General features: G+C 42.9%; 1 protein-coding gene across 3 annotated transcripts in view; it reads left to right on the forward strand.

Annotated features, from left to right (window-relative positions):
- The first annotated feature begins 1,371 nt into the window (after positions 1 to 1,371).
- Positions 1,372 to 26,701, forward strand: part of KHDRBS1 (KH RNA binding domain containing, signal transduction associated 1) — a 45,314-nt gene continuing 19,984 nt past the window's right edge. For all 3 annotated transcript variants that reach the window (XR_004745871.2, XR_621669.3, XM_002750547.5), the window contains exons 1-8: positions 1,372 to 1,886; positions 16,096 to 16,220; positions 17,311 to 17,427; positions 19,021 to 19,167; positions 21,788 to 21,921; positions 23,676 to 23,877; positions 24,385 to 24,452; positions 25,371 to 25,429. Coding sequence is in view for 1 of the 3 variants with exons in the window: in XM_002750547.5 (XP_002750593.3) it covers positions 1,505 to 1,886; positions 16,096 to 16,220; positions 17,311 to 17,427; positions 19,021 to 19,167; positions 21,788 to 21,921; positions 23,676 to 23,877; positions 24,385 to 24,452; positions 25,371 to 25,429 (1,234 nt within the window). In the remaining 2 variants the exon portion in view is untranslated. The remainder of the gene's footprint in view (positions 1,887 to 16,095; positions 16,221 to 17,310; positions 17,428 to 19,020; positions 19,168 to 21,787; positions 21,922 to 23,675; positions 23,878 to 24,384; positions 24,453 to 25,370; positions 25,430 to 26,701) is intronic.

Raw genomic sequence — 26,701 nt, forward strand, 5'->3', positions numbered from 1 at the left:
CCTAGAACTGCTATCCTCAAGTAATCCTCCCACCTAGGCCTCCCAAAGTGCTGGGATTACAGGCATGAGCCAATGCACCCGTCCCCTAAGACTTTTGGAAAAGTGTGGGCTCATTAGGAGAAATGATCCAAAAGGAAAAGGGATGGGAGTCTCGAGTGCTTTAAATGGGAGAAGAAAAAAAATCTGTGGAGGGAAGGAAAAATTAAGGCACTAGGCTTTTGATGGTTTATGGGACAAGTAGGAACCTAAGGCTCCACTTGCATATAGCACTCTAGGATGTGGAGAACGCCGTTGAAGATTGTCCACTATGTATGTACCTTGGCCTTGAGAGTAGTGGCAAGGGTCTCTCTAAGCCAGTCTGGAATGGTAGAAGGAGCCATCCTAATGATGCAACCAACGTCGATTAAGGATCTGGTCTCTATCCCACTTTTTGACGGAAAAAACACTTAACTGGCAAGAATGACGGCTAAACAAAACGTTAAGTCACAGAAAGCAGTAAAATATGTAAAAAGAGCTAAAATGCTGCTTCTTTTAAGATTTCCCTGACCAGCAATGGCAACCGTTTTAGAACCGACTGCAATATATGTAATACTGGAAATATATATAACACTAGCAATGACTTCTCGTGTTCCCTGCTGTCTGGGGCCCTTTTCTTTGCTAGACTTCAGGTCTCTGATCCGAACCCTCCCTCTTAGGTCAAGTCCTCCAATTGCTTTTAGTGTTTCCACCAAGCCGTCCTTCTTCAATTTCTCCCTCCAGGTTTCCCTTCCCCATCTCCCCTGCTATTGCTGCGTCAGACTCTCCCTTAGTCTTTCTTTCTCCTTGTGCAGTCTCTGTCTCTCCCCCACCTCTCTTCCTCCCTAGGCAGCCTCAGTTCTCTCTCCCTTCCCTTTCTGGGTCTCCCACCGCAGTCTCCTTTTAGTTTCTCACTTCAGTGACCGCCCCCAAGCTACTCGCCTTACCACCCCACCCCATTGCGCACTAAAATGTCCGTGCCTTTCGGCCGTTGGAGGGCGTGGCCCGGCGAGTAACAGGTCTCCCGCCCCACACTCGGCGGGCCCGCGCGTAGACAAAGACATTCCACAGCCCCCGCCCCCTCCGCCCACTGAACCAGAAGGGGAAGGACCCACGTGTCCCGCTAGCGCCGAGTCACGTGGAAAAGGAAACGAACTGAGCCGGCAGCCTCCCGCGCATGCGCGCCAAATTCTGGCCTGGCGGGCGCGGAGGGAAAGCAGGAGTCGGGAGGCCACTTCTTCGTACGCCGCGGTGGTGCGCAGGCGCCGTGGCTGGACTGGGGACTTTGTTCTCCGCGGAGAAACCCAAGGGCGGTGCCGGTGACTGGCTGCGCACGCGCGCCGCCTCATTTCCGGTGCTCTCTCTCGCTGGGTCGCTAGGGTCGGCTTCGGTCGCTACCGCTCCCGCTCTCCCACCCCCGCCAACCGCCGCCCGGGCCTCCGCCGCTACCGCGTCGCTTTCTCACTCCTTCGATCGCACATCCTCCCCGATGCAGCGCCGGGACGACCCCGCCGCACGCATGAGCCGGTCCTCGGGCCGCAGCGGCTCCATGGACCCTTCAGGTGCCCACCCCTCGGTGCGTCAGACGCCGTCTCGGCAGCCGCCGCTGCCTCACCGGTCCCGGGGAGGCGGAGGGGGATCCCGCGGAGGTGCCCGCGCCTCGCCCGCCACGCAGCCGCCACCGCTGCTGCCGCCTTCGGCCACGGGTCCCGACGCGACAGTGGGCGGGCCAGCTCCGACCCCGCTGCTGCCCCCCTCAGCCACAGCCTCGGTCAAGATGGAGCCGGAGAACAAGTACCTGCCCGAACTCATGGCGGAGAAGGACTCACTCGACCCGTCCTTCACTCACGCCATGCAGCTGCTGACGGCAGGTAAGGGGGCCTCCCGGGTCCCTCTGGGTCGCCCGGCCATCCCAAGGCATGAGTGGCCCTGGCTTTGTTCCTCTCGCCTTCCGCCCCCTCGGGACCGAGGAAGTCGGGAGCTCCGGTCTCATCTTCGTTTTTGGGACCCTGGAGTCCACATTCCCACCTCAGTCTGGAGTGCGAGGGAGAATTTCTAGGCTGCAGTGCAGGCCCGAAGGCGACTTTGCGATCTCCTAGCGCTAACATCTTGATGGATAGTGCTGAGCTCCCCGCCCCTTTCCCGACTCTTCACTCCTCCCTCCTCCTGCGGCTGCCCCGCGCTCCGAGCGCGCAGATTCTTCCAGAAATGAACCTGTATTTCCCCCTTTCCCCGAGGGGGAAGCCTTTTTGATCGCGAGTGGCAATGAGCCCCTCGACCGAGGTGTGGGAGGTGAAGACAGCCAGAACGGGGGAGGGGCCGTGGGAGGAAAGGCCGAGGTGAGGTGGGGTGAGGCTGGAATGCCCTGTCCAGCGCGTCGCTGTCTCTGGGGCCGAGCCGGACTTAGCGGTAACCGCAGCTTAAGTTGCTGGGAGGAAGGAGCGATTTATGGGGATCGGAGCTTGAGGTTTTCGAATCAGATTTCCTACTAAGGCTGATAAAATAAGAATTGCTATACTGAGCTTGAAGGTTGTCTTTAATTTTACACCGTGGGTTCACCATTGAAGAAGGAGTGAAATAACCCTAGAGACGTTGAAATGGGACGATAGGGACTGCCGCGTAGTTCTCATGACGTTTCCCAACGAGATGGACAGAAATTGAGAGAAGTTGCATGATGCTTGTACTGAAAGTCTTGGTCTTTTTGTTGCTTTGTTTTACATATTTTATTCAGTAGTGAAAAAGAAATGAGTCTTTGTTCTGTAGATTAGCGCTCTTTTTCTGATCAGCATTGGCCAATCACCTAGTCGCCCTGATTTTTCCCTAAAGCTGTCTGACCTCCACTTCTAGTTAAAACATTATTTTAATAAATATTTCTTATGATACTTAAATTTTAGTATGCAAGTAAAAATTCCCATCATTCAACACTGAATGAGTGGTTGGACTCTATGGCAAGGTTAATATAATGAACAGTTCGTTATGAAAATATTACCTCCCTCCCTTTGTTCTGTCTCCCAACACTGTAAGTTAAGGGCTCTTTACCAATGTGGTGTTCATCTTTTATGCTTTTTTAAGATAACTGTCAAAAACTATTGACCCTTAAAAGTTCCCTGTAATTTTCAGTCTCCCCTCACTGCTTAACTAAGAGAGCGCTCTTTATTTTTAACTTCTGTTTTCTGGATGAATTTTTTTTTTTTTTCTTTAAACCAAACTGAAATTGGTAAGTGTGTTTGAGGTAATGTTGGTTCACTGAAAGAATGAAATCGGGATGTATGGATTCTTTGTGGCATTGATAAGTGTTAATGTATATTGAGCCTGGCTTTTTATTTTTTCTGAGACAGAGTCTCACTGTCACCCAGGCTGGAATGTAGTGGCGCTATCTTACCTCACTGCAGCCTCCACCTTTCGGGTTCAAGCGATTCTTCTGCCTCAGCCTCCTGAGTAGCTGGGATTACAGGCGAGTGCCACCATGCCTGACTGATTTTTGTATTTTTAGTAGAGATGGGGTTTCACCTCTTGCTCACTCTGGTTTCGAACTCCTGACCTCAGATGATCCGCCCACTTTGGCCTCCCAAAGTTCTGGGATTACAGGCGTAAGACACCACGCCCTGCCAGAGCCTGGCTTTTAAGGTACTTCTGAATTATCTTGCAAAGGAATTGCAGCGAAGTCACAACCCACTGTGAAGAAGTGAGACTTTGAGAAGATAGAATAGTAATATTTAAGTTCTAGTAAGAACAAATGGAAGGGCCAGGCGCCGGTAGCTCACTTGGGGAGGCTGAGGAGGGTGGATCACTTGAGGTCAGAAGTTTGAGACCAACCTGACCACCATGGTGAAACCCCATCTCTATTAAAAATTAAAAATACAAAATGAGCCGGGCATGGTGACACACACCTGTAATCCCAGCTACTTGGGAGGCTGAGGCAAGAGAATCACTTGAACCCGGGAAATGGAGGTTGCAGTGAGCCCACGTCTGACCATTGCACACCACCTGGGCAACAAAAGTGAAACCCTATCTCAAAAAAATAAAATAAAATAAAATAAAAACATGGAAGAAAAATATAGCTATATTTAATGTTTGGTGTCTGAGCACTTTACATTAAATTTTTTTTTTGAGACAGAGTTTTGCTCTTGTTACCCAGGCTGGAGTGCAATGGCACGATCTCGGCTCACCACAAACTCCGCCTCCTGGGTTCAGGCGATTCTCTTGCCTCAGCCTCCTGAGTAGCTGGGATTACAGGCACGCGCCACCGTGCCCAGCTAATTTTTTTGTATTTTTAATGGAGACGGGGTTTCACCATGTTGACCAGGATGGTCTCGATCTCTTGACCTCGTGATCCACCTGCCTCGGCCTCCCAAAGTGCTGGGATTACAGGCGTGAGCCACCGCTTCCGGCCCTACATTAAGTATTTAACCTTTAAAATGAAATGAAATGAGAACTTGCTTTTATTCTCATTTTTACAGATGACAAAACCAAGGCACCCAGAGATTAATGATTTGCCTAAGATAACAAAATTAGTAAGCAGCATAACCAGGATTTTTGGTCAATCTACACACCTCCCCACTTCCCTCACCATAGTGCCTGCTGCAAATTGTACTTTAAAAATTAGCTATAATTGGACAAAATATTAAAGTCTATCTGGGATAATAGGTGACCAAAAAAAAAAAGTCTGTTTGAAAGTATCACAGTGTTAACAGGGTGGTGAAGATGATGAGATGCAGAAGAAGGAAACCAGAGAGCAGAGTCTGCTGCTTGGAAACTGTAACTTGCCCATTCCCCATAAAGTACCCTAAGACCCTGAGCACTCTTCCTATACCACCCACACAGCTCCCCTCTTCCTTTCCTGGGTTTACTTTACTTTGGACTTATCAGCATCTGTTGCACTATATATAGTGATTATGTACAGTATTTGTTTGTTGATCACCCATTCTCCTTCATGGCTACAATGTCAGCTCCACCAGAGAGCAGGAATCTTTTGTCTGCTTTGTTTACCACTGTATCTCTGGTGCCTTGAAGAGTGCTGTGCAGAGTGGCCTCCTACTAAATATTTCATGAAAGAATACATATTTGTCTTCATTGAAGATGGGAGTGATGAAAAAATGATGACAGCAGACATGGTGGCTCACGCCTATAATTCTGACACTTTGGGAGGCTGAGACAGGTGGATCACTTGAGGTTGGGAGTTTGAGACCAGCCTGGCCCACATGGTGAAACCCCCGTCTCTATTAAAAATATAAAAATTAGTGGGTTGTGTTAGCACACGCCTGTAATCCCAGGTACTGGGGAGGCTGAGGCAGGAGAATCACTTGAACGTGGGAGGCGGAGGTTCCAGTGAGCCAAGATCACGCCATTGCACTCCAGTCTGGGCAAAGAAGCAAAACTCCATCTCAAAAAAAAAGACAAAATTTTGAGGGATAAATATTTTGAATATAGATTTCTATATTAGCCAGATTGATATTCAGGTGTGTTGACAATTGAATGTATTTGCAGACATAAGGATTCAATCATCCATGTTTGTTTTCTGGAAGAGAAATAATTTACCTTATTATGTTAATATATACTATAAAATTGTTATATATGTCAGTGTTCTTTTTCTGCTTTCTACAATTAGGAAAATATAAGTTAGTATAAATTACTCAAGAATAAACGTTTGAATAGATTAGCAGTCTGCAAAAGATCTTGAAAGGATACTCAGAAATCCATCCTTCAGAAGCATACAGTGGAGAATATTTTACAAAGCCTGTTGAAACTTCAAAATAGTTAATTCCTTTATTTGCAGTGCTCTATAGAAATATATCGAGACCTTCCCAGTTCATTCTATAGGGCTAGCAAAACCTGCTATTAAAACTGAAAAGGCCTGGCCTTACTCATGCCTGTAATCCTAGCACTTTGGGAGTCTGAGATGGGTGGATCATTTGAGTTCAGGAGTTCGAAACCAGCCAGGCCAACATGGCAAAACCCTGTCTCTACTAAAAATATAAAACTTAGCTGGGCATAGTGGCACTTGTCTATAATCCTAGGTACCTGGGAGGTTGAGGCAGGAGAAATTGCTGGAACCTGGGAGGTGGAGGCTGCAGTGAGCTGATATTATGTCACTGTACTCCAGCCTGGGCAACAGTGAGACTCCGTCCCCCCCACCCCCCCCAAAAAAACTGGAAAGTATCTCTAGAGACAAAGATCCAAAAAAGAAAAAAAAAAATCTGGAAATTCAACCAAATACAAATATTAGGAAAAAAAGGCACAAAGTATGCCACTATTTGCAGCATCGTGATTGTTCACCTAGGAAAGTCTTCAGGGGTGTGGCTGATTTAGATAAAAATGTACAAATTGGCCGGCAACAGTGGCCCACACCTGGAATCCCAGTACTTTGGGAGGCCGAAGTGGGTGGATCACCTGATGTTGGGAGTTCAAGACCAGCCTGACCAACATGGAGAAACCCTGTCTCTACTAAAAATACAAAATAAACCACGCATGGTGGTGCATGCCTGCAATCCCAGCTACTCTTGGAGGCTAAGGCAGGAGAATTGTTTGAACCAGAAAGGCGGAGGTTGCAGTGAGCTGAGATCATGCCATTACACTCTGGCTTGGGCAACCAGAGCAAAACTCCGTCTCAAAAAAAAAAAAAGACAGGTGCGGTGGCTCACACCTGTAATCCCAGCACTTTGGGAGGCTGAGGCAGGTGGATCACCTGAGGTCAGGAGTTCAAGACTAGCCTGACCAACATAGTGAAACTCCGTCTCTTAAAAAAAAAAAAAAGAAGAAGAAAAAAAGATGTTCAAATTGCTAGGTTTCTGATTAGTATAGCAAGCAGTATAGCTAGTTAGAAAAGAATTGGCAAAATGACCTCATTCATTTTGTGGCTGTTCCCGGCCCCTCATTCTTAGAATAACATAAAATGCCTTGGGATAAGCAATAAAAATTAATTAAAAATGTATGTGAGTAATCATAAGCAACAACAATAACAATATTTAACCTTTGTAGAGCATGTAACATATACCATGAGGTATGCTACTCATTATATGGTCACCGTATTTATCCTCCTAGCTATCTTATGCCTGTCCTTGCAGAGGAGGGGAAACTAACATTATAAAGAGGACAGTACTCTTAACCTGCTGGACTTTTGCATTTTCCAAACTGTTTCCAACTGGATTTATTTTTTTCAGCTTGACAAGTTGAATATAAAGTAGCTAAGAGTTGAAGTTGTGTAAAAAAAGTTTCTTTTAGAGGGAGGAAAATAATGCAAACGTGGTACCTTGACAAAAATTGAGTCAAGAGGTAGGACTTGAGAGAATATGAATTAGAAGGAATTGTTACACATTGCTGGTGGAAGTGTGAATTATACAATCACCTTTTGGATAACAGTTTGGTATTTCATCTGAAAGCTGAACATTCAGATTCCTTAAAACTCAGCAACACCTTTCCTAGGAATGTGCTCAAAGAAACTTGCATATGAGCACCTGATTCATAAAATGGTGTGCCATGTTTACAAAATGTTGCAGCTTGTTTCACCATCCATTGGATAATGTGATAGATTTACAACAGAAAATATTTGTCTGGGCATGGTGGCTCATGCCTGTAATACCAGCATTTTGGGAGTCTGAGGCAGGTGGATCACCTGAGATCAGGGGTTCGAGACCAGCCTGACCAACATGACGAAACCCTGTCTCTACTAAAAATACAAAAATCAGCTGGACGTGGTGGTGGGTGCCTGTAATCTCAGCTACTTAGGAGGCAGAGGTTGCAGTGAGTGTAGATCGAACCATTGCACTCCTGCCTGGACAACAAGTGAAGCTCTGTCTCAATAAAAAAAAAAAGAAAAAAGATTTATATAACAGTGAAAATGGATAATCTACAGCTACAGGCAACAACATGGAGAAATCACCAAAACTAATGTTATATGAAGAAAGTATGTCCCATAAGACTACAGTATAATACTATTTCTATAAAACAAAGCCTATCAAGATTAAGCAGAATGTCATTAAGTATGCATTTTTCTGTGATAATGAAGGTTTTAACTTTTGTTTTACAAAACTAAATGTGCTTATTGGCTGGGCTTGGTGCCTCATAACTGTAATCCCAGAACTTTGGGAGGCCAAGGTGGGAGGATTGCTTCAGCCCTAGTGAGATCTTGTCTTTACAGGAAGTTTAAAAATTAGCTGAGAATGGCAGTACACACCTGTAATCCCAGCTACTCTGGAGCCTAAGGCAGAAGGATCGCTTGAGCTCAGGAGATTGGTCTTAGGCTGAGGTGGAAGAATTGCTAGAACCCAGGTCAAGGCTACCTTGAGCTGGGATCGTACAACTGCACTCCAGCCTGGGCAATAGTGACTCCCTGTCTAAAAAAAATAAATAAATGTGCTTACCATTCAGTTCACCAGTTACATTCTTGGTGTTTCAGGGAAATTAAAACTCAAGTCAACACAAAACCTGTACATGACTGTTCATGGCAGCTTTATTCATAATGGCCAAAAACTGGAAACAGACCAAATGCCTCCAATAGGCAAATAAACTGGTACACCCATACCATGGAACAGTACTCTGTAGTTTAAAAAAAAATGAACTCTTGATAAATGCAGCAATTTGATTGATCACAAGAGAATTAAGCTGAGTGAAAAAAGCTAATCTCAAAAGGTTATATACTATATGATTTCATTAATATAACATTCTTGAAGAAACAATAGTGGAGATGAAGAACAGGTTGGTGGTTGTTTCCAATGGTAAGGGATGAGGGAAGAAGGTGACTGGCTATCAGAGGGTAAGGTAAGGATCCTCATGATGGAATTGTTCTGTATCTTGACCGTGGTGGTCACATGAATCTGATTAAATTGCATAGAACTAAGCAAACAAGGGCATGTAAAGCTGGTGAAATCTGAATAAAGTCAACAAATTGTCAGTTCTGCATTTTTCAGACTGTACAACAAATTTTATTTCTTTTAATGTTAATTTCTGATTGTGATGTAGATATGCAAGATGTTATGGGGAAAACCGGGTGAAGTATATAGGATCGCTGTTATTTCTTACAACTGCATATAAATCTACAATTGCCTTAACGTTAAAAAAATTTTTTTCAAAGATGCAAAGCTCTACGCTCTAAATTGTGTACTAAGGGAAAGATTTGGGAGACCATAGTTGATATGACAGAGTTTTCTACTGTCCTGGAATGTAAAAATTGAGCACCTGAAGTCCTATACCAAGCATATAGGAGGGCTGGGAATCAGACCCATTTTGTCTAGCTTCAAAACCCATGTTTTTTCCTCTAAGAAACATGGAAGCTTATAATCTGGTTGGGATACAGTCTACAAAAAAAAAAAAAGTAGGGGCTGGGGAAGGTTAAGTTATAGTAAAAGATGAAGGAACTGTCAAGGTTAATTGAATTTACTCTCTTTGGTATAAGTAGTGACTTGGGTTTAAATATCTGCTATGTCACTAATTAGTTTTGAGATCTTGGACAAGTTATATCTTTTCTGAGCCCAGGTTTCTTCATCTGTCAAATGAAGATAATAGTGGTTAAAAAGACAAAGTGAAATGATAAATACAAAATTCCTGACACATAGAAGGCATTGGATAGAAGATATGATTATTCTAAGTGTCTGGCCAGGAAACAAATGGGTCATCTCTTGTGTTGTTTATACCTTAGCTTTGTTTTCTTTGGCTCTTGGGACATCCAGGATCTCCAGAGACCCAAGCAAAGATGATTTAAAGGAGTCAGTTCCAAAAGGGTTGTCTAGAAAGTACTTCTGCCTGAGGTTAAGCCATTTTTAGGAAGCTCCTCGATTTTTTTTCTTCCTGTTTCAGTCTACTCTAGCTCTCCAGGGAAAGCAAGGGCAAGGAGAAAAATACAGAGTTGAAAAAGAAAAAGAAGGGGCCGGGCGTGGAGGCTCACGCCTGTAATCCAAGCACTTTGGAGGCCAAGGCGGGCGGATCACCTGAGGTCGGGAGTTCAAGACCAGCCTGACCAACATGGTGAAACCCCGTCTATAAAAAAGAAAAAAAAATATTAAAATAAAAATAAAAAAAAAGAGGCCGGGCGTGGTGGCTCAAGCCTGTAATCCCAGCACTTTGGGAGGCCGAGGCGGGTGGATCACTAGGTCAAGAGATCGAGACCATCCTGGTCAACATGGTAAAACCCTGTCTCTAATAAAAACACAAAAAAATTAGCTGGGCATGGTGGCGTGTGCCTGTAATCCCAGCTACTTGGGAGGCTGAGGCGGGAGAATTGCTTAAACCCAGGAGGAGGAGGTTGCGGTGAGCCGAGATTGCGCCATTGCACTCCAGCCTGGATAACAAGAGTGAAACTCCGTCTCAAAAAAAAAAAAAGAAGGAAAGATCATCAGGCAACTGAACATCTGAGATATTCGTAAAGCCCTTTCATTACCTTTAGGCTGTATGCCAGAGTCTGAGGGTATAAATTGTACTTTCCACATTTTATAAAAATCAGCTCTTTCTTGTGTAAAGTGTGCTTCTCACAGACACTCATCCATCAAGAGGCAATATAAAATAGCATGAATGGCCTGGCACAGTGGCTCACACCTGTAATCTCAGCACTTTGGGAGGCCGAGGTGGGCAGATCACCTGAGATCAGGAGTTCAAGACCAGCCTGGCCAACATTGTGAAACCCCGTCTCTACTAAAACTAAAAAATTAGCCAAGCCGGACATTGTGGCAGTAATCCCAACTATTCCAGAGGCTAAGGCAGGGAAAATTGCTTGAACCCGGGAGGTAGAGGTTGCAGTGAGCTGAGATGGCACCACTGCCCTCCCGCCTGGGTGACAGAGTTGGAAAAGTTTACAAAAAAAAAAAAAAAAGGTCAGAGAAGGCCTGAAGGCTAGGTTTGGGGGATTAAAAAAATTTTTTTTATTTAAATTTTTTTTAGAGGCAGGGTCTCTCTGTCACCCAGGGTAGAGTGCAGTGACGCCATTATAGCTCACCGCAGCCTTCAGCTCCTGGGCTCAAGTGATCTTTCTGCCTCAGCCTCTCTCTCTAATAACTGGGACAGCAGGTGTGTACCACCGTAGTGAGTTAATTTTATTTATTTATTTATTTATTTTTAAATTTTAGTAAAGATAGGGTCTCACTCTGTTGCCCAGGCAGGTCCCAAGATCCTGGGCTCAAGCAGTCCTCCCACCTTGGCCTTACAAAGTTCTCGTATTAGAGGCATGAGCCCCTGTGCCCAGCCAGACCTGGGATTTTAATTCTTATTCTGTTACTTTAACAATTTTATGACCTAGAGATAGTTATTTAACGTCTTTGAGTTTTCATTTCCTCAGGTGTAAGTAACTCAGTTCACTGAGTTATTTTTGAAGATTAATGAAGTAATCGTTCTGTACTGTCTGATCTATAGTAGGCATCAAATAAATATTTAGCCCCAGCTGGGTAAGATGGCACGCACCTGTGGTCCTAGCTACTGGGGAGGCTAAGGTGGGTGGTTCCCTTGAGCTCAGGAGTTCGAGGCTGCAGTGAACTATGATGGCGCCACTGTACTTTAGCTGGGCAGTAGAGAACCCATCTCTTTAAAAAAAAAAAAAAAAAAGGTAGGGGGGCTATGTATAGGTCACGCCTATAATCCCAGCACTTTGGGAAGCAGAAGTGGAAGGATGGCTTAAGCCCAGGAGTTCAAGACCAGCCTGGCGAAAATAGGGAGATCCCATCTCTACAAAAAAAAGAACTAGCCAGGTATGGTGGCACACGCCTATGGTCCCAGCTACTCGGGGAGGAGGGCTGAGGTGGGAGGATCGCCTGAACCCAGGAGGTTGAGACTGCAGTGAGCCATGATTGTTCCAGTCACTCCAGATTGGGTGACAAGGTGAGACCCTGTCTCAATAAGAAATACATAAATATATATATATAAATTCAGTTCCTCCACCTCTTTATTTTTTTTTTTTTGAGAGGGAGTCTCACTTTGTTACCCAGGCTGGAGTGCAATGTTGTGATTTCAGCTCACTGTGATCTTCACCTCCTGGGTTCAAGCAGTTAGTTCTCCTGCCTCAGCCTTCTGAGTAGTTGGGACTTCAGGCGCACACCACCACGCCCAGCTCATTTTTGTACTTTTAGTAGATACGGGGTTTCGCCATATTGATCAGGCTGGTCTCGAACTCCTGAGCTCAGGTGATCCACCCACCTCATCCTCCCAAAGGGCTGGGATTATAGTCATGAGCCACAGCTCCCAGCTCCCTCCACCCTTCTCGAAAGCTCAAGTAGCTTCTCAGTCTGCTTGCTTGCTTTTCTTCCCTCTCTCTTTTCCATCTCTTCCCTTCATTTCGCTCCTGCCTTCTCCCTCCTCCCTCTCCCTCCCTCCACCTGTCCCTCTCCCTCATTTCTCCCTCCCTCCTCTTCCCTCCCATTCCCCAAAACATTTTCTTTTTTTGGTAGAGACAGGGTCTGACTGTGTTGCTCAGGCTTGTCTCAAGCTCCAAAAGAATCATCCTGCCTCAGCCTCCCAAAGCACTGGGATTGCAAGCACATGTGTCACTGTGCCCAACCAGTCTTTTGCTTTCTAGGTTAAAATTCTGATTATCTTTTCAACTCTCTGTTTTATTTAAATGATCCTTCTCTATTATCTAAAAATGCTTTTCTTTTCTTTTTTTTGGATGGTCTTACTCTGTTACCCAGGCTGGAGTTCAGTGGCATAATCATGGCTCACTACAGCCTCCAAGTCCTCATCCTCCTGACTCAGTATCCCAAGTAGCTGGGACCACAGACACATACCACCATGGCCGACTAATTTGTTATTTTTTGTAGAGAAGGGGGTCTCACTGTGTTGCTCAATCTGGTCACAAACTCCTGGGCTCCAGTGATCCTCCTGCCTTAGCTTCCCCAAATGCTGAGATTACAGATGTGAGCCACCATGCCTGGCCACTGCTATTCTTTAAAAAGTTGTGAAATAGTTGGACAAAAGGATTCTAAGATCTGACTAGTTCAAAAAATAGAAGAATTAATGTTATAGAAAGGCCTTATACTATCACACTGGTCTTTAAGAAATAAAAAGAGAAAATGAAAGACCTTAAATTCACAGAGTGCATTACGTTGCATATAAACATACTTTCTTGTAGGAGTATAACAGATTAACAAACTTTGAGTCTTGCACTGACCAAGGTTTCTGCAAAGTGGTATAAAACACAGCTGAAAGGTCTGACCTAGATGGTAGCCCTAGGAAGCACAAAGCGACATAGATAAAACGAAGTATATAATTTGTTTCACATTGTTTTGTGTGTGTGTGTGACAGAGTCTTGCTCTGTTGCCCAGGCTGGAGCGCAATGGCGCAATCTCAGCTCACTGCAACCTCCACCACCTGGGTTCAAGCGATTCATGTGTTTCAGCCTTCCCAGTAGCTGGGATTACAGGTGCGCACCACCACGACTGGCTAATTTTTATATTTTTAGTGGAGATAGGGTTTCACCATGTTGCCCAGGCTGGTCTCAAACTCCTGACTGCAGGTGATCTGCCGGCCTCGACCTCCCAAAGTGCTGGGATTACACATGTGAGCCACTGTTCCTAGCCTGTTCCACATTCTTAAAAGTTCCGTGGTGATGTTCTCAGATTAGAATTGTGACATCTTTGTTCATCTAGGACTTTGAGAATTGAGTGCCTAAGCTTTCCAGTCTGAGAATTTAGGAAGTAGTGTAGTCAGGTACAGTAGGCTCAAAAAGAGTGATCAGAAGTTAATAGCAGTAGGGGAAAAGGGGTAGAAGTTGGGATCTGCTCCCAAACAGTAAAGGTTAGGGTTACCCTCACAAGTACTGTTGAATGAAGCATTAGTCCGTTAATTGTGAGGTCGTGTTTGTTTTCTATATGAGGCAGTGAAACATAGGATTATGAAGAATACTGCCATTTACAGCTTTTCTCATAGGAGTAAAGGTTTTAATTAAGGATATTTACAATTTGTCAGCAATTTTAATTGGCAGAAAGCCAGTGAGTATGTGCTGTTAATGGTGTAGTATAGCATCTGAAGTTTGGCATTTTAACAAACAAGACTTCAGTGTGAAATTCTAAATTCCATAAAGCCTGTCAGATTCAAAGCTACTTTCCTTCATCTATATATTTCACAGTTGGATCTCTCAAAACTTTTTCTTTTTTTTCGTTTTTTCAAAAAACATTTATTTTAAAAACTGTTAGGTAGATGCAGTGGCTCACGCCTGTAATCCCAGCACTTTGAGAGGCCAAGGCGGGTGGCTCACCTGAGGTCAGGAGTTTGAGACCAGCCTGGCCTCCTTGAGGCCAATGGTGAAACCCAATCTTTACTGAAAAAAAAAAAAATTAGCCAGCTGTGATGGTGCATGCCTGTAGTCTCAGTTACTCAGAAAGTTGAGGCAGGAGAATCACTTGAACCTGGGAGGCGGAGGTTCCAGAGAGCAGAAATACTTGAAGCCAATGGATTTCAAAGTATAGTTTCTGGACCAGCAATATCAGCATCACCTGGGAACTTGTTGGAAATGCAAATTTTTAACACAAATCCCACACTGGGTTTGGGGCCCAGCAATCTAGTAAGCCCTCTTCTAGGTGATTCTGATGCATGAACCATTTTGAGAACCTCTGTCTTAAAATTACAGAAGATGGGAATACTATGTAATATTCTGTTACAGTATATTCTCTGATGTTTAGAATGTTCCACAGATTTTAGGGATTATAATTTTTTTTTTTAACTATTCTCAGTGGACCACATAAGCTTTCAGTTGGGCACTCTGCCCTCATCTCCATTAGAACTCCTGTGATAGCACTCAACTGTATACTTCATTGCAACCCCTATAATCTGGGAACTCCAGTATATAAACAGTGAAGACAGACCTAACTCACTCTGTTGTATCTCCTGTGCCTGTGCTTTGCAAGATAGATGCCTCGCTCTTAGTAAGTCCTCCACAGTGGTTAATGATTGTACCTATTATAGTTCTCCCTTCATTTGCCTCCTCATGCCATAGGAAGCACTCAAACGCTTGCAGTCACTCAGTGAATGAAGTTCCTTAATGATAAGAAATCTTTTTATATGCCAAGTTTTTATCTAATAAAACTGTATTAACCTGTGAATTGAAAGTACTTTTGGGTGATAATGGATTTGTCTGTGGCCATGATGGTGGTGATGGTTTCATTGGGTGTATACTTATTTCCACACTCATCATTGTATACATTAATTATGTACAGCTTTTTACGTGTCAGTTATACCTCAATAAAATAGTTTTTAAAAGTATCTGGTGGCCAGGCACAGTGGCTCATGCCCGTAATCCCAACACTTTGGGAGGCTGAAGTGGGCGGATCACCTGAGATTGGGAGTTCAAGACCAGCCTGACCAACATGGAGAAACCCTGTTTCTACTAAAAATACAAAATTAGTCAGGCATGGTGGCACATGCCCCAGCTACTCAGGAAGCTGAGGCAGGAGAGTTGCTTGAACCCAGGAAGCGGAGGTTGTGGTGAGCCGAGATCGTGCCATCGCACTCCAGCCTGGGCAACAAGAGTGAAACTCTTGTCGCAACAAAAAAAGTACCTGGTGCATTTTTTTGTATCATTTAGGCATTGGCTGAATTTGGGCTAGATAATGGTGACTGTATATTAGAAAAATTTGCTTTAATTAGGCATATCTACATGTTATTTTATTAGCTTGTCTTAGATCACATGACTAGTAAGTAGCAGAGTAAGAACAAGGTCTTTCAGACTCTTAAGGACTACTATCTAGAGCACAAATGTCACATGGAATTTAATGGAATTATACATTGTATGTTTAGATTATTGACTTTTTTAATCTAGGTAAGATTATACTTTGTCTTCATGTAGGTTTTGATTTTTTGTTTCTCTATTTTTTTCCCCATCTTACCCAATTAATTTTGTTAAATTGATTTAAGAAACATTTAAATGTCTCCATTGTCAAGGCTTCGAAGTGAGGGTGGAAGAGCCCACTGCTTTTATTAGATGCAGGCTTTGGGTTTTCTAGTCAACGTCATGTAACTTCAGTGCCTTCAGCTAGTTTCCTTCTGAAATTGGCGCATTCATGTGAACTATTTGGCCTCACTGTATGGTACTCCATGTTATTGCTTTAAACAGACTTCACAATTTGCATTTATTTACCAGAGCAAAAATAAATTGTTTTTCCTATTCAGAAATTGAAAAGATTCAGAAAGGAGACTCAAAAAAGGATGACGAGGAGAATTACTTGGATTTATTTTCTCATAAGAACATGAAACTGAAAGAACGAGTGCTGATACCTGTCAAGCAGTATCCCAAGGTAAGGCAGAGAGTACCTTACATCTTTGAGTTATCTTTATAGTTATGAGAGAGTCACGGGCTGTAATAAAGACTCCTCGGGATTGTGATGCTTTAGAAACTTCAGCCTGTGAAGCTTCTCTTTCATGGTTGCAGTACCTGTTTGTGGCAATTGAAATATCTAAGTCCTTAACTAATAACATAGCTGTAGCCAGGAAGGAAATATAATCATCTTTTTATTGTCAAAAAATTTACTTCTCAAATGATTGTTCAGACTCCAAGTTCAAAGAAAAAAATTAAAACCTGAAGAGTTGCTCTCTGTCAACAGACTAATCCGAAATCTAAATAAAAGGAAATATAACACAAATCCTCAATGGATGAAGTTAATTTTATTTCTTACTAAAAGTTTACTTTGAAGTAAATGCTTTTTTTCTTCCTTTTTTAAGGAAAGCAATTAGTTACATTTAGTTTATCAAGCGTGCTATCAAAGGGTGCTATATAGTCTCTTCTGAGGTCACTGCCTTAAAAATGTTAATGTATGTTAAGTGCTAGACCAGGCACAGTGGTTCATGCCTGTAATGCCAGCACTTTGGGAGGCCAATGCAGGCAGATCACTTGAGCCCAGAAGTTCAGTTACAGCTTGAGCAACATAGTGAAACCTCATCTCTACAAAAAAATACAAAAATTAGCCTGATGTGGTGGTATGCACCTGTAGTCCCAGCTACTCTGGAGGCTGAGGCAGGAGGATCCCTTGAGCCCAGGAAGTCAAGGCTGTAGTGAGCTGTGATTGTGTCATTATACTTTGATCTGGGCAACAGAGTGAGAGCCTGTCTCAAAATAAAGTAAAAAATAAAATAGTAAAGGTCTTAGTGTACTATGGAAGAGCACCGGAATACATCAGAAAAGCTGAATTCAAATCTAGGAACTGCCACTTTCTAGTTTCATAACCTTAAGCTAATTCGCTTTATTAATATGGCTCCAGTTTCCTTCAGTAAAATGAGAATGGTAATACTCTGCCTTTGCAGGGTTGTTTAAAATCAAATGAGGTAATTTATGTGGAAATGTTTTTATATAGTAGCAAGTATATTTAGAAATCCTTTATTTTCTGTCAGTTCAATTTTGTGGGGAAGATTCTTGGACCGCAAGGGAATACAATCAAAAGACTGCAGGAAGAGACTGGTGCAAAGATCTCTGTGTTGGGAAAGGGCTCAATGAGAGACAAAGCCAAGGTAAGCTCACATTAGTGAGGCAAGAGGACATCCTAATGCCTTCTACTTGCCCAGAATCCAGTATGGATGCCTTATGGAAGCAAGAATTTTGTATATGTACAGAATGTAGCTCCTTTAAGTTTGCATTGGATGCAAGAGATTGTACACCAAGTTAATTTACTTGCTTGGCAACCCTGGAAGAGCCTAGGTGTGCCCTAGTGATAGTTTTCTTTTGGACTTTTGACTGCATAGTAATGGAAACAGTAGTAGCATCTTGCACATTGGTAGGATTAACTGTGAAAAACTTCAAAACTTCAAAGGGGAGCTGGATATACTAAAACTTAGTCTAAGCAGACAAAAGACACTAAAATGCAAACAGCACACCCCCTTTCTTGTAACCTGGAAGAATGAGAACAATAGTGTTGTGAGAGCAGATGAGTTTGAGGATTAGTTGGTTTTATTTTACAGCCAGCTGAAATGTGAGGCTCACTAAAATAATGTATTCCAAAAGGAACCATGAGTAATCCTGACTGCAGAATCTAATGCGTCTTTTTTTTCCCCATGCCATAGCCACATATGCTTTGTACTCTGTAAATGCCAAGAAACTTCTCACCAAAACAGAATAGTCTTAGCCTTCCAGGGTCACCTTACTAGATGACATACGCCTGCTACAGTCTGAAAACCTGTTCTTTCAACCCTCCTTTTATGTAGCCTAATGGACACTAACTATATTCATCAAGTCGTTCCTAACTAGATGAATATCGTTAGGGCTGAAGTATGTTGTTCTAGCTAATGAGATTTACATGAGCTTTTATTCTCTCTGTCCTGACTTCTTTCTTTCCTTAACACTCCCTAGACCATATAAGCAGATAAGCAGAGCTGGTGGTGATTAACAGCTCTACCTGAGATTTAAAACAGCAAACAGCTATTATCTTAATAGAGACTAGAATTAAGTTTTTCTTCTTTATGCTTTTAATAAGAGCTCCAGTGGATAGCTCAGTGATTTAAGACAGCAATTAACTGTTAGCAGCAGACCACGTGCACGTTTAGCAGGTTGTGCAAATTACTATTCTTCAGAGCTTATTTTACTTTCAGAGCTTGTTTTACTCTTTTTTTTTTTTTTTTTTTTTTTTTGAGACGGAGTCTTGCTCTGTTGCCCTGGCTGGAGTGAAGTGGTGCAATCTCGGCTCACTGCAACCTCCACCTCCTGGATTCAAGCAATTCTCCTGCCTCGGCCTCCTGAGTATCTGGGATAATAAGCGCGTCCCACAACACCTGGCTAATTTTTGTATTTTTAGTAGAGATGGGGTTTTACCATGTTGGTCAGGCTGGTCTCAAACTCCTGACTTCATGATCCGCCCACCTGGGCCTCCCAAAGTGCTGGGATTACAGATGTGAGCCACTGCACCTGGCCTCTTGTTTTACTTTCTTAAACTTTCCTGTTTTTCTTTCTTTTTTTTTTTTTTTTTTAACTCTTCTCAGCTCATACCAATTAAACTTTGTTGTTTTTCTTAGACATTAGGGTTATTTCTTGCTGTTCCTTTGGGTTAGAAGTAAAGGTGTTGTTTTCTCCCTAGTCCATGTGATAGGACATTTCTCTGCGTTTTTCCATAGGAGGAAGAGCTGCGCAAAGGTGGAGACCCCAAATATGCCCACTTGAATATGGATCTGCATGTCTTCATTGAAGTCTTTGGACCCCCATGTGAGGCTTATGCTCTTATGGCCCATGCCATGGAGGAAGTCAAGAAATTTCTGGTACCGGTAAGGAAATCCATATTCTGTGTCTTCTGAGCAAAAGAGAACTGGGATCTTAGGCTGTTGTGAAGGTAGGGGTTCTTAACTAAGATCTCTGTATAACCTGTATGTATACCAAATTCTTCATTTATGTTCATTTTCCTGAGTTAGTTCATTACTTGTACCTAGTTCTCAAAGCATTATGCTCCAAGGCCACTCTATGCCTCCTTGTGTAATGTGGTTTTCATTGTGTACCTGTATCTGTTGTCAGTATCTTGGGTCCACAATGTGTCTGCTTTCTGATATTTGGTTAACTAAGGTTTAACAGGGTCTTTACCTAGCTGACTATTTTGGTAGTAGTGTGGAACAAGGAGATTGTGTTAAGAACATGACTAGGGTGGGTCCCTGTACTCAAGAAATTTATGCTGTAGAGTATAGGCTAGCAACGAGAAGCTAATAGCATTTAGTGTTACTGGATTAAATTCTGACCTGAGCACACTCAGGGATTTCTCTCCTGGAGGAGTTTGCTTTGGACGAGGCATGATTGTTGTAGGCTTGACTGTCAATGTTTAACAGATTGGTGTGCAGCGTTTTTCAGACGGTAACTGAGGACTAGATAGAGATGGGACAGGCCAGTTTATCTATTTTGCTTAGTACTACCTGGTCAGAATATTACTTTGAATAAATAGGAAATGGTACTATTTTTGACTTTTAGCAAGGCTTGGTGGTTGCCAAAGTTAACATACTACTGTTGAATATTTAATAACAAGGATGAATCTGGAACCTTATGAAGGATTTGGAATATTATTCAACTAGAATTAAGTGTCATGTGTTCATTATTAAACTAAGAGGAGATAAGATAACAGTCCTTGGTTTTCCTGAATGTTAAATGAGGGAGTTGGAAATAAATTTGGTGTTAGAGGATATGAAAGTTGACAGAGCAAAAATTTATGCTGAACTCCAAGGAGTCCAGTAGTTTCAAATGTCTTAGCAGCTGCTTTGTTTTCAAGTACCTCATCTTCATTAGAATGTTCAACATGAAACAGACTATTTAAAATATCCTAGAGAAAAACACAGCCAGTTAATCTTTCTTCAAGGGAATTCTTTTTACTCTCTTTGGGGTGTTCTATTGAACACCCAAGCCATTCAGTTTCCAAAGGACTCCAGACAGAATGCCCATCTCCTCTTTATTGTTGGTCTCCAGCATATTCCTCAGAAGTGTTAGGTTTATGAGGCTTCCATGTAAGTCAGTCCTTTAAAAAAGATACCTGCTGGGGAGATCTGGGTTTCCTCAGTGTTGATGTGATAGTTGGAGGAGTCTGAGCAGTGGTCTGGTATTGGTTACTTGATTCTCCAAGGTGTGCATCTCAAGCAGCAGTAATGCTTGAGATACACAGTGTAAGGTAGGAGGAGGTGGAGTGTAAGATAGGAGGAGGTGGAGAGTTGAGGGAGCCATCAAAGACTAGAATCATCTGTTGAAGCTGTATACGCCTGGGATATATAATAATGCATAAAGTATTAAGACTGGCTCTCAAGAGGAATAGTGAAAAGATTTACAAATGGCATTTCGCTTGATTCTTCCTTCTCGCGGAGAAAAAAAGCGAGGCAATTTTTGCATCTGTAACCAGAGCCCTCCATTTTCTCCTTAGAACCATTAATTGTACCAGGAATGCTTCATGCTGCAGTAGGAAGAGCACAGGACTACATATGTCTCTCTTTCTGTGTCTTCCTAGACAGGTTATCATTTCACTTTTCTGAGCTTCAGGTTCCTTATTCATCCCAAACATTTGTTAAATATCTGGCAGATGTCTGATACTATGCCTGGGTATAAAGGTACAAAAATGGCTCCTGAAGAGCTTACAATGTGTGACAGACAATATTAAAATGATATGGTAAGTGCTTGGGTACAGAGAATTACATGGCACTTTGGAAAAAGAGGAGTTATGGGGTGGCATCAAGAGAAAGCTTTTCAAGAGACACTTATTTAGACAAGTCTTGTAAGGATGAGTTAAGAGTCCCTCAGGTGGACAAAAAAAGAAAATATAGCCTGTTGCTCCAACACCTAGATTTTGAGACAGGTAATTCTGAATTCACATCTAGAGTCTGCCATTTATTAGCTCTGTTCTTAGTCTGGGTGATGTATATTTCTTGAGTCTGTTTTCCTAACTGTAAAATGTGAAGATCTGCCTACTTCAAGGTCATTTTGAAAAACTTATATAAAGGTTAAACTGAAAAACTTATATAAAGGTTAGTATATAGAGCCAAGTACATACAGCTCTGTTAAAGGTCGTGGCTTTTATTATTCCAGGAAAAGGAACTATTTGCAAAGAATGGATGTGTAAGAGTATGCCAGGCTCTGAACTACAAGTTGTTCAGCCTAGCTTATGTGGAGGTTATATATAGAGGGAGAATGGCAGTGATCCAGAAAGCTAGGCAGGGATCACATTATGAATAATGAGGGGTCTGCCATCAAGATTTTCTCAAAGAGGTGACAGGTATGGTGCCATTTGACTTCAGAGAATGAATGACCTGAGACCTCATCTGAGCTCTCAAAGCTGTTCTTAGAATTCAAGACTCCTGTGGCCAGATGGTTTCTTAGTTGAAAGCGTAGATATCACACAGTACTCCTTGTATCTTTCATTCCCAGGATATGATGGATGATATCTGCCAGGAGCAATTTCTAGAGCTGTCCTACTTAAATGGAGTACCTGAACCCTCTCGTGGACGTGGGGTGCCAGTGAGAGGCCGGGGAGCTGCACCTCCTCCACCACCTGTTCCCAGGTAAAAATAATGGAGACACCCAGAAATAGGGTATAAATTTGATTACTAGTATCATCTCTTTTGGTGGTGCTCTTATGTCTAGCATAGAAAGGGTCTCAGGATTTATATGTTGCATCAAGAATAGAATTCTCCAGCCAGGTGTGGTGGCTCATGCCTATAATCCCAGCACTTTGGGAGGCTGAGGTGGGTGGATCACCTGAGATCAGGAGTTCAAGACCAGCCTGGCCAATGTGGCAAAACCCTATCTTTACTAAAAATACAAAACTTAGCCCCATGTGTTGGCACACACCTATAATCCCAGCTTCTTGGGAGGCTGAAGCAGGAGAATTGCTTGGACCCAGGAGACGGAGGTTGCAGTGAGCTGAGATCATGCGGCTGCACTCCATCCTGGGTGACAAAGCAAGATTCCATTTCCATTTCCACAAAAAAAAAAAAAAAAAAAAAAAAAAAGAATTCTTGGCCAGGTTCGGTGGTTTCATACCTGTAATTCCAGCACTTTGGGAAGCTGAGGCAGGCAGATCACAAGATCAAGACATCGAGACCATCCTGGCCAACGTGGTGAAACCCTGTCTCCACTAAAAAAAAATATAAAAATTAGCTGGGCATGGTGGCTTGTGCCTCTAGTCCCAGCTACTCGGGAGGCTGAGGCAAGAGAATCACTTGAACCCGGGAGGCAGAGGTTGCAGTGAGCTGAGATCGCGCCACTGCACCCCAGCCTGGCGGCAGAGTAAGACTAAGTCTAAAAACATATATATATATATATATATATATATAAATTCTTGGTCTTGGGCACTTTGACCATAACCAAGTGCTATAGTCTAACTGAGACTTTTGGTTTTCTTTTTTTTTTTTGAGATGGAGTTTCGCTCTTGTTACCCAGGCTGGAGTACAATGGCGCGATCTCGGCTCGCCGCAACCTCCGCCTCCTGGGTTCAGGCAATTCTCCTGCCTCAGCCTCCCGAGTAGCTGGGATTACAGGCACACGCCACCATACCCAGCTAGTTTTTTGTATTTTTAGTAGAGATGGGGTTTCACCATGTTGACCAGGATGGTCTCGATCTCTTGACCTTGTGATCCACCCGCCTCAGCCTCCCAAAGTGCTGGGATTACAGGCTTGAGCCACCACACCCAACCGACTTTTGGTTTTCTAATTTTGGACAGGTCTAGCATTTTTTTGAGATGGAATTTTGCTCTTGGTGCCCAGGCTGGAGTGCAATGGTGTGATCTTGATTCACTGCAAACTCTGCCTCCCAGGTTTAAGCAATTCTCCTGCCTCAGCCTTCCAAGTAGCTGGGATCACAGGCATGTACCACCATGCCCGGCTAATTTTATATTTTTAGTAGAGATGGGATTTCTCCTTGTTGATCAGTCTGGTCTTGAACTCCTGACCTCAGTTGATCCACCCACCTTGGCTTCCCAAAGTTCTGGGATTACAGGTGTTAGCCACTGCGCCCAGCCAGTCCTAGTATTTTTTAGTGGTCTAACTTTAAAGTTCTACCTTTTGTGACTGACCTTTATGGAGTGTTCAGACTCTCCCGACCTACCTAAGGCAGTGCAGTGATGAATTGGTCCACTGTAGGACCCGGGGAGTCTTTGAGTATGGGTTCTTTGTCCTGTGCATTCCTCTGTGCTTTAATAATAGCCTAGTTAAGGCTTCATAAAATCTGCCTAACTCCAGAATTTGAAAACAAATCAGAACATAAAAGTGGTCTGTTTATGAAAAGCTCCATTTAAAGTAAACTTTCATTTTGTAGGGGCCGTGGTGTTGGACCACCTCGTGGGGCTTTGGTACGTGGTACACCAGTAAGGGGAGCCATTACCAGAGGTGCCACTGTGACTCGAGGCGTGCCACCCCCACCTACTGTGAGGGGTGCTCCAGCACCAAGAGCACGGACAGCGGGCATCCAGAGGATACCTTTGCCTCCACCTCCTGCACCAGAAACATATGAAGAATATGTAAGAAATTTGAACAGTGTGCCATTTTCCAATACCTAGAAGGTTGCCAAATGAAATCAAATGACAGGGCCTCAGTCCTTTATGTAGGTGTCATGGACTACTTGTAAGATTTGGAAGCTGACCTCTTCTCTTGCAGTGAATGTTGAACTATTAGAAGGCTTTTCCATTTTAGGCTTGATTTTCTGTAAGTCTGTAGATTAAACAGGAAATAAAATATACCTTAATGTAGTGTTTTATAACGAATTTCTTAACTACTAATACTGATAATACTAAAGCTTGATTTTTGTAATTTTTCCTACCCACACGTGTTCTGTGGCATATATTTGTTTGGGTTTTCTTTGTTTAGTAACCCTTTCTCTTTTAACTATTCTACAGTAGGCATTAACATTTTGGAGGGAAATGTCATGTCCTTTTTTAATCCAGAAGCCTACCTACTTTCATGAGATATAATTACTTTTCCTACTCTCTATGATTTTGATCTTTTATGTATTTATTTTTCTGTTTTAGGGATACGATGATACGTATGCAGAACAAAGTTACGAAGGCTATGAAGGCTATTACAGCCAGAGTCAAGGGTGAGTCAGGCAATATAAGCACTGGTTTTGTGTCCTAAGGTTGGAGAGAGGGAGTTGGAGGAACAGAGATTTAGACAGCACAACCCTAAGGAGCAGAATGGTTCACATTTTGAGGGTATCGCCTTTGTACTCCCCACCCAAACCCGACTGGTCTTGATCTTGAGCTCAAGCAATCCTGCCACTTTGGCCCTCTCTAATAGTTGGTATTACAGGCACATGCCACCATGCAAGGCTTTCCTCTGCTTTTGTCATCTTTGAAGCACACAGATGTGCTTCAAAATAAATTTGTATAACTCTAAACCTTAAATTATAATACAGAACCTGAGAGTAGCAGATGAAAAATTTCCGACCTGTGACATGGAAACAAGGAGAAATGCCTTTACATTATTTTGATTTATCATTTTAAAATATCAAAACCACATTGAAGTTACATAAAATTTGAATTCCATTACCATAACCTAGGTTCTTTTCTGTATTTCTCTTCCCTGCCCTTCTCCACTTCCGTATTTCTCTTTAAGACCATATTCTTGTGTGTCCATATATATAGCTTACCTGTGAATTGATTGAAAAGAGTCTCAATTCTGTGGTAGTAATAAAACAAGTTATTTTTTTCTTCTGGTGAGCCCTATGAATACATATATATGTATGCTATATTAAGAGGGTTAATTTAGAATTGTGCTTTTTCACTTTATATTCTGTGATATCCATTTTTCTTTGCTATAGATGTCATAATTATTTTATAAGTACGTATATACGTATTTTGGAAATATTTTGGCATCTAGGGATGGGTTAGAATGAGTATTTTCCTGTATAAATATACATAGTAAAATAACTGAAATATGAAAGTATTTGAGAAAAAGGTGAAACTAAAACATAGTTCCTCTGTAGCTTCCTAACATTCTTGTCTTTGGCTTTCAGGGACTCAGAATATTATGACTATGGACATGGGGAGGTTCAAGATTCTTATGAAGCTTATGGTATGTCTTTATTTCTGTGGTGGGGCAGAATGTACAAGTAAGTGCCTTGGAGAATGCTGGTGCCTGAAGTATTGAGAGTCAGACAAACACACCTAAGGATAACCTTTAGAAGGCCAAGATGTTGCTAGATGTGACAGCGGGAGTTTTGCTCTTACTTAAATTTTGTGGTACATGGTAGAAAGAGGGACTGCTAAAGTGAGATGGGGTATTGTTACTCTTGGAAGGGTAGTGTATGTCTTACCCTAGGGCTGAAGACCAGGTTGGCCTGGTTGGAGCAACAGACTTATAAGCTAATGTTGATTTTTTTTTTCTACTTCAGACAGGGAAATAGCTAGACCTAGGTTGTATTTCTGGGCCTTTGCTGCTGCTATCTAGGGCACTTTGGCAGATAACAAGGACTTAATCATATATACAACTGTACTCATCTGCCCCACTTTATTAAAAAATTAAATCTCATTGAAAATAATGTCATTGTAAAGGAAATGTCAGCCGACAGGGTCCTAGATGGCTGGTAGCTAGCCAGAGCAGGCTGTGGGGCAAGAATAGTGCCTATTAGGGCCAGGCATGGTGGCTTACACCTGTAATTCCAGCACTTTGGGAGGCCAAGGTGGACAGATCACCTGAGGTCAGGAGTTCGAGACCAGCCTGGCCAACATAGTGAAACCCCGTCTCTACTGAAAATACCGAAAAAAGGCGGACCACTGTGGCTCACGCCTGTAATCCCAGCACTTTGGGAGGCTAAGGTGGATAGATTACCTGAGGTCAGGAGTTCGAGACAAGCCTGACCAACATGGAGAAACCCCTCTACTAAAAATATTTTACAAATTAGCCGGGCATGGTGGTGCATGCCTGTAATCCCAGCTACTTGGGAGGCTGAGGCAGGAGAATTGCACGAACCCAGGAGGCAGATTGCGCCATTGCACTCCAGCCTGGGCAACAAGAGCGAAACTCCATCTCAAAAATAATAATACATAAAAATAAAAATACAAAAAATATTAGCCAGACATGGTGACAGGCTCCTGTAATCCCAGCTACTTGGGAGGTTGAAGCATGAGAATCGTTTGAACCCAGGAAGTGGAGGTTGCAGTAAGCCAAGGCCTCACCATTGTACTCCTGCCTGGGCAACAAGAACAAAACTCCATCTCAAAAAACAAAAAGAAAAAGGAATAGTGCCTATTAGAATCAGATTAGAGTCTGTAGGGGCAAGAGCCAATTCAGGACAGTTCTGGCACCAAGCTCCTTGTTTGCTTGAAGACATCTCAACACAGTCCT

This window comes from Callithrix jacchus, chromosome 7 (genome assembly GCF_049354715.1).
Source record: "Callithrix jacchus isolate 240 chromosome 7, calJac240_pri, whole genome shotgun sequence".
Taxonomy (NCBI): domain Eukaryota; kingdom Metazoa; phylum Chordata; class Mammalia; order Primates; family Cebidae; genus Callithrix; species Callithrix jacchus.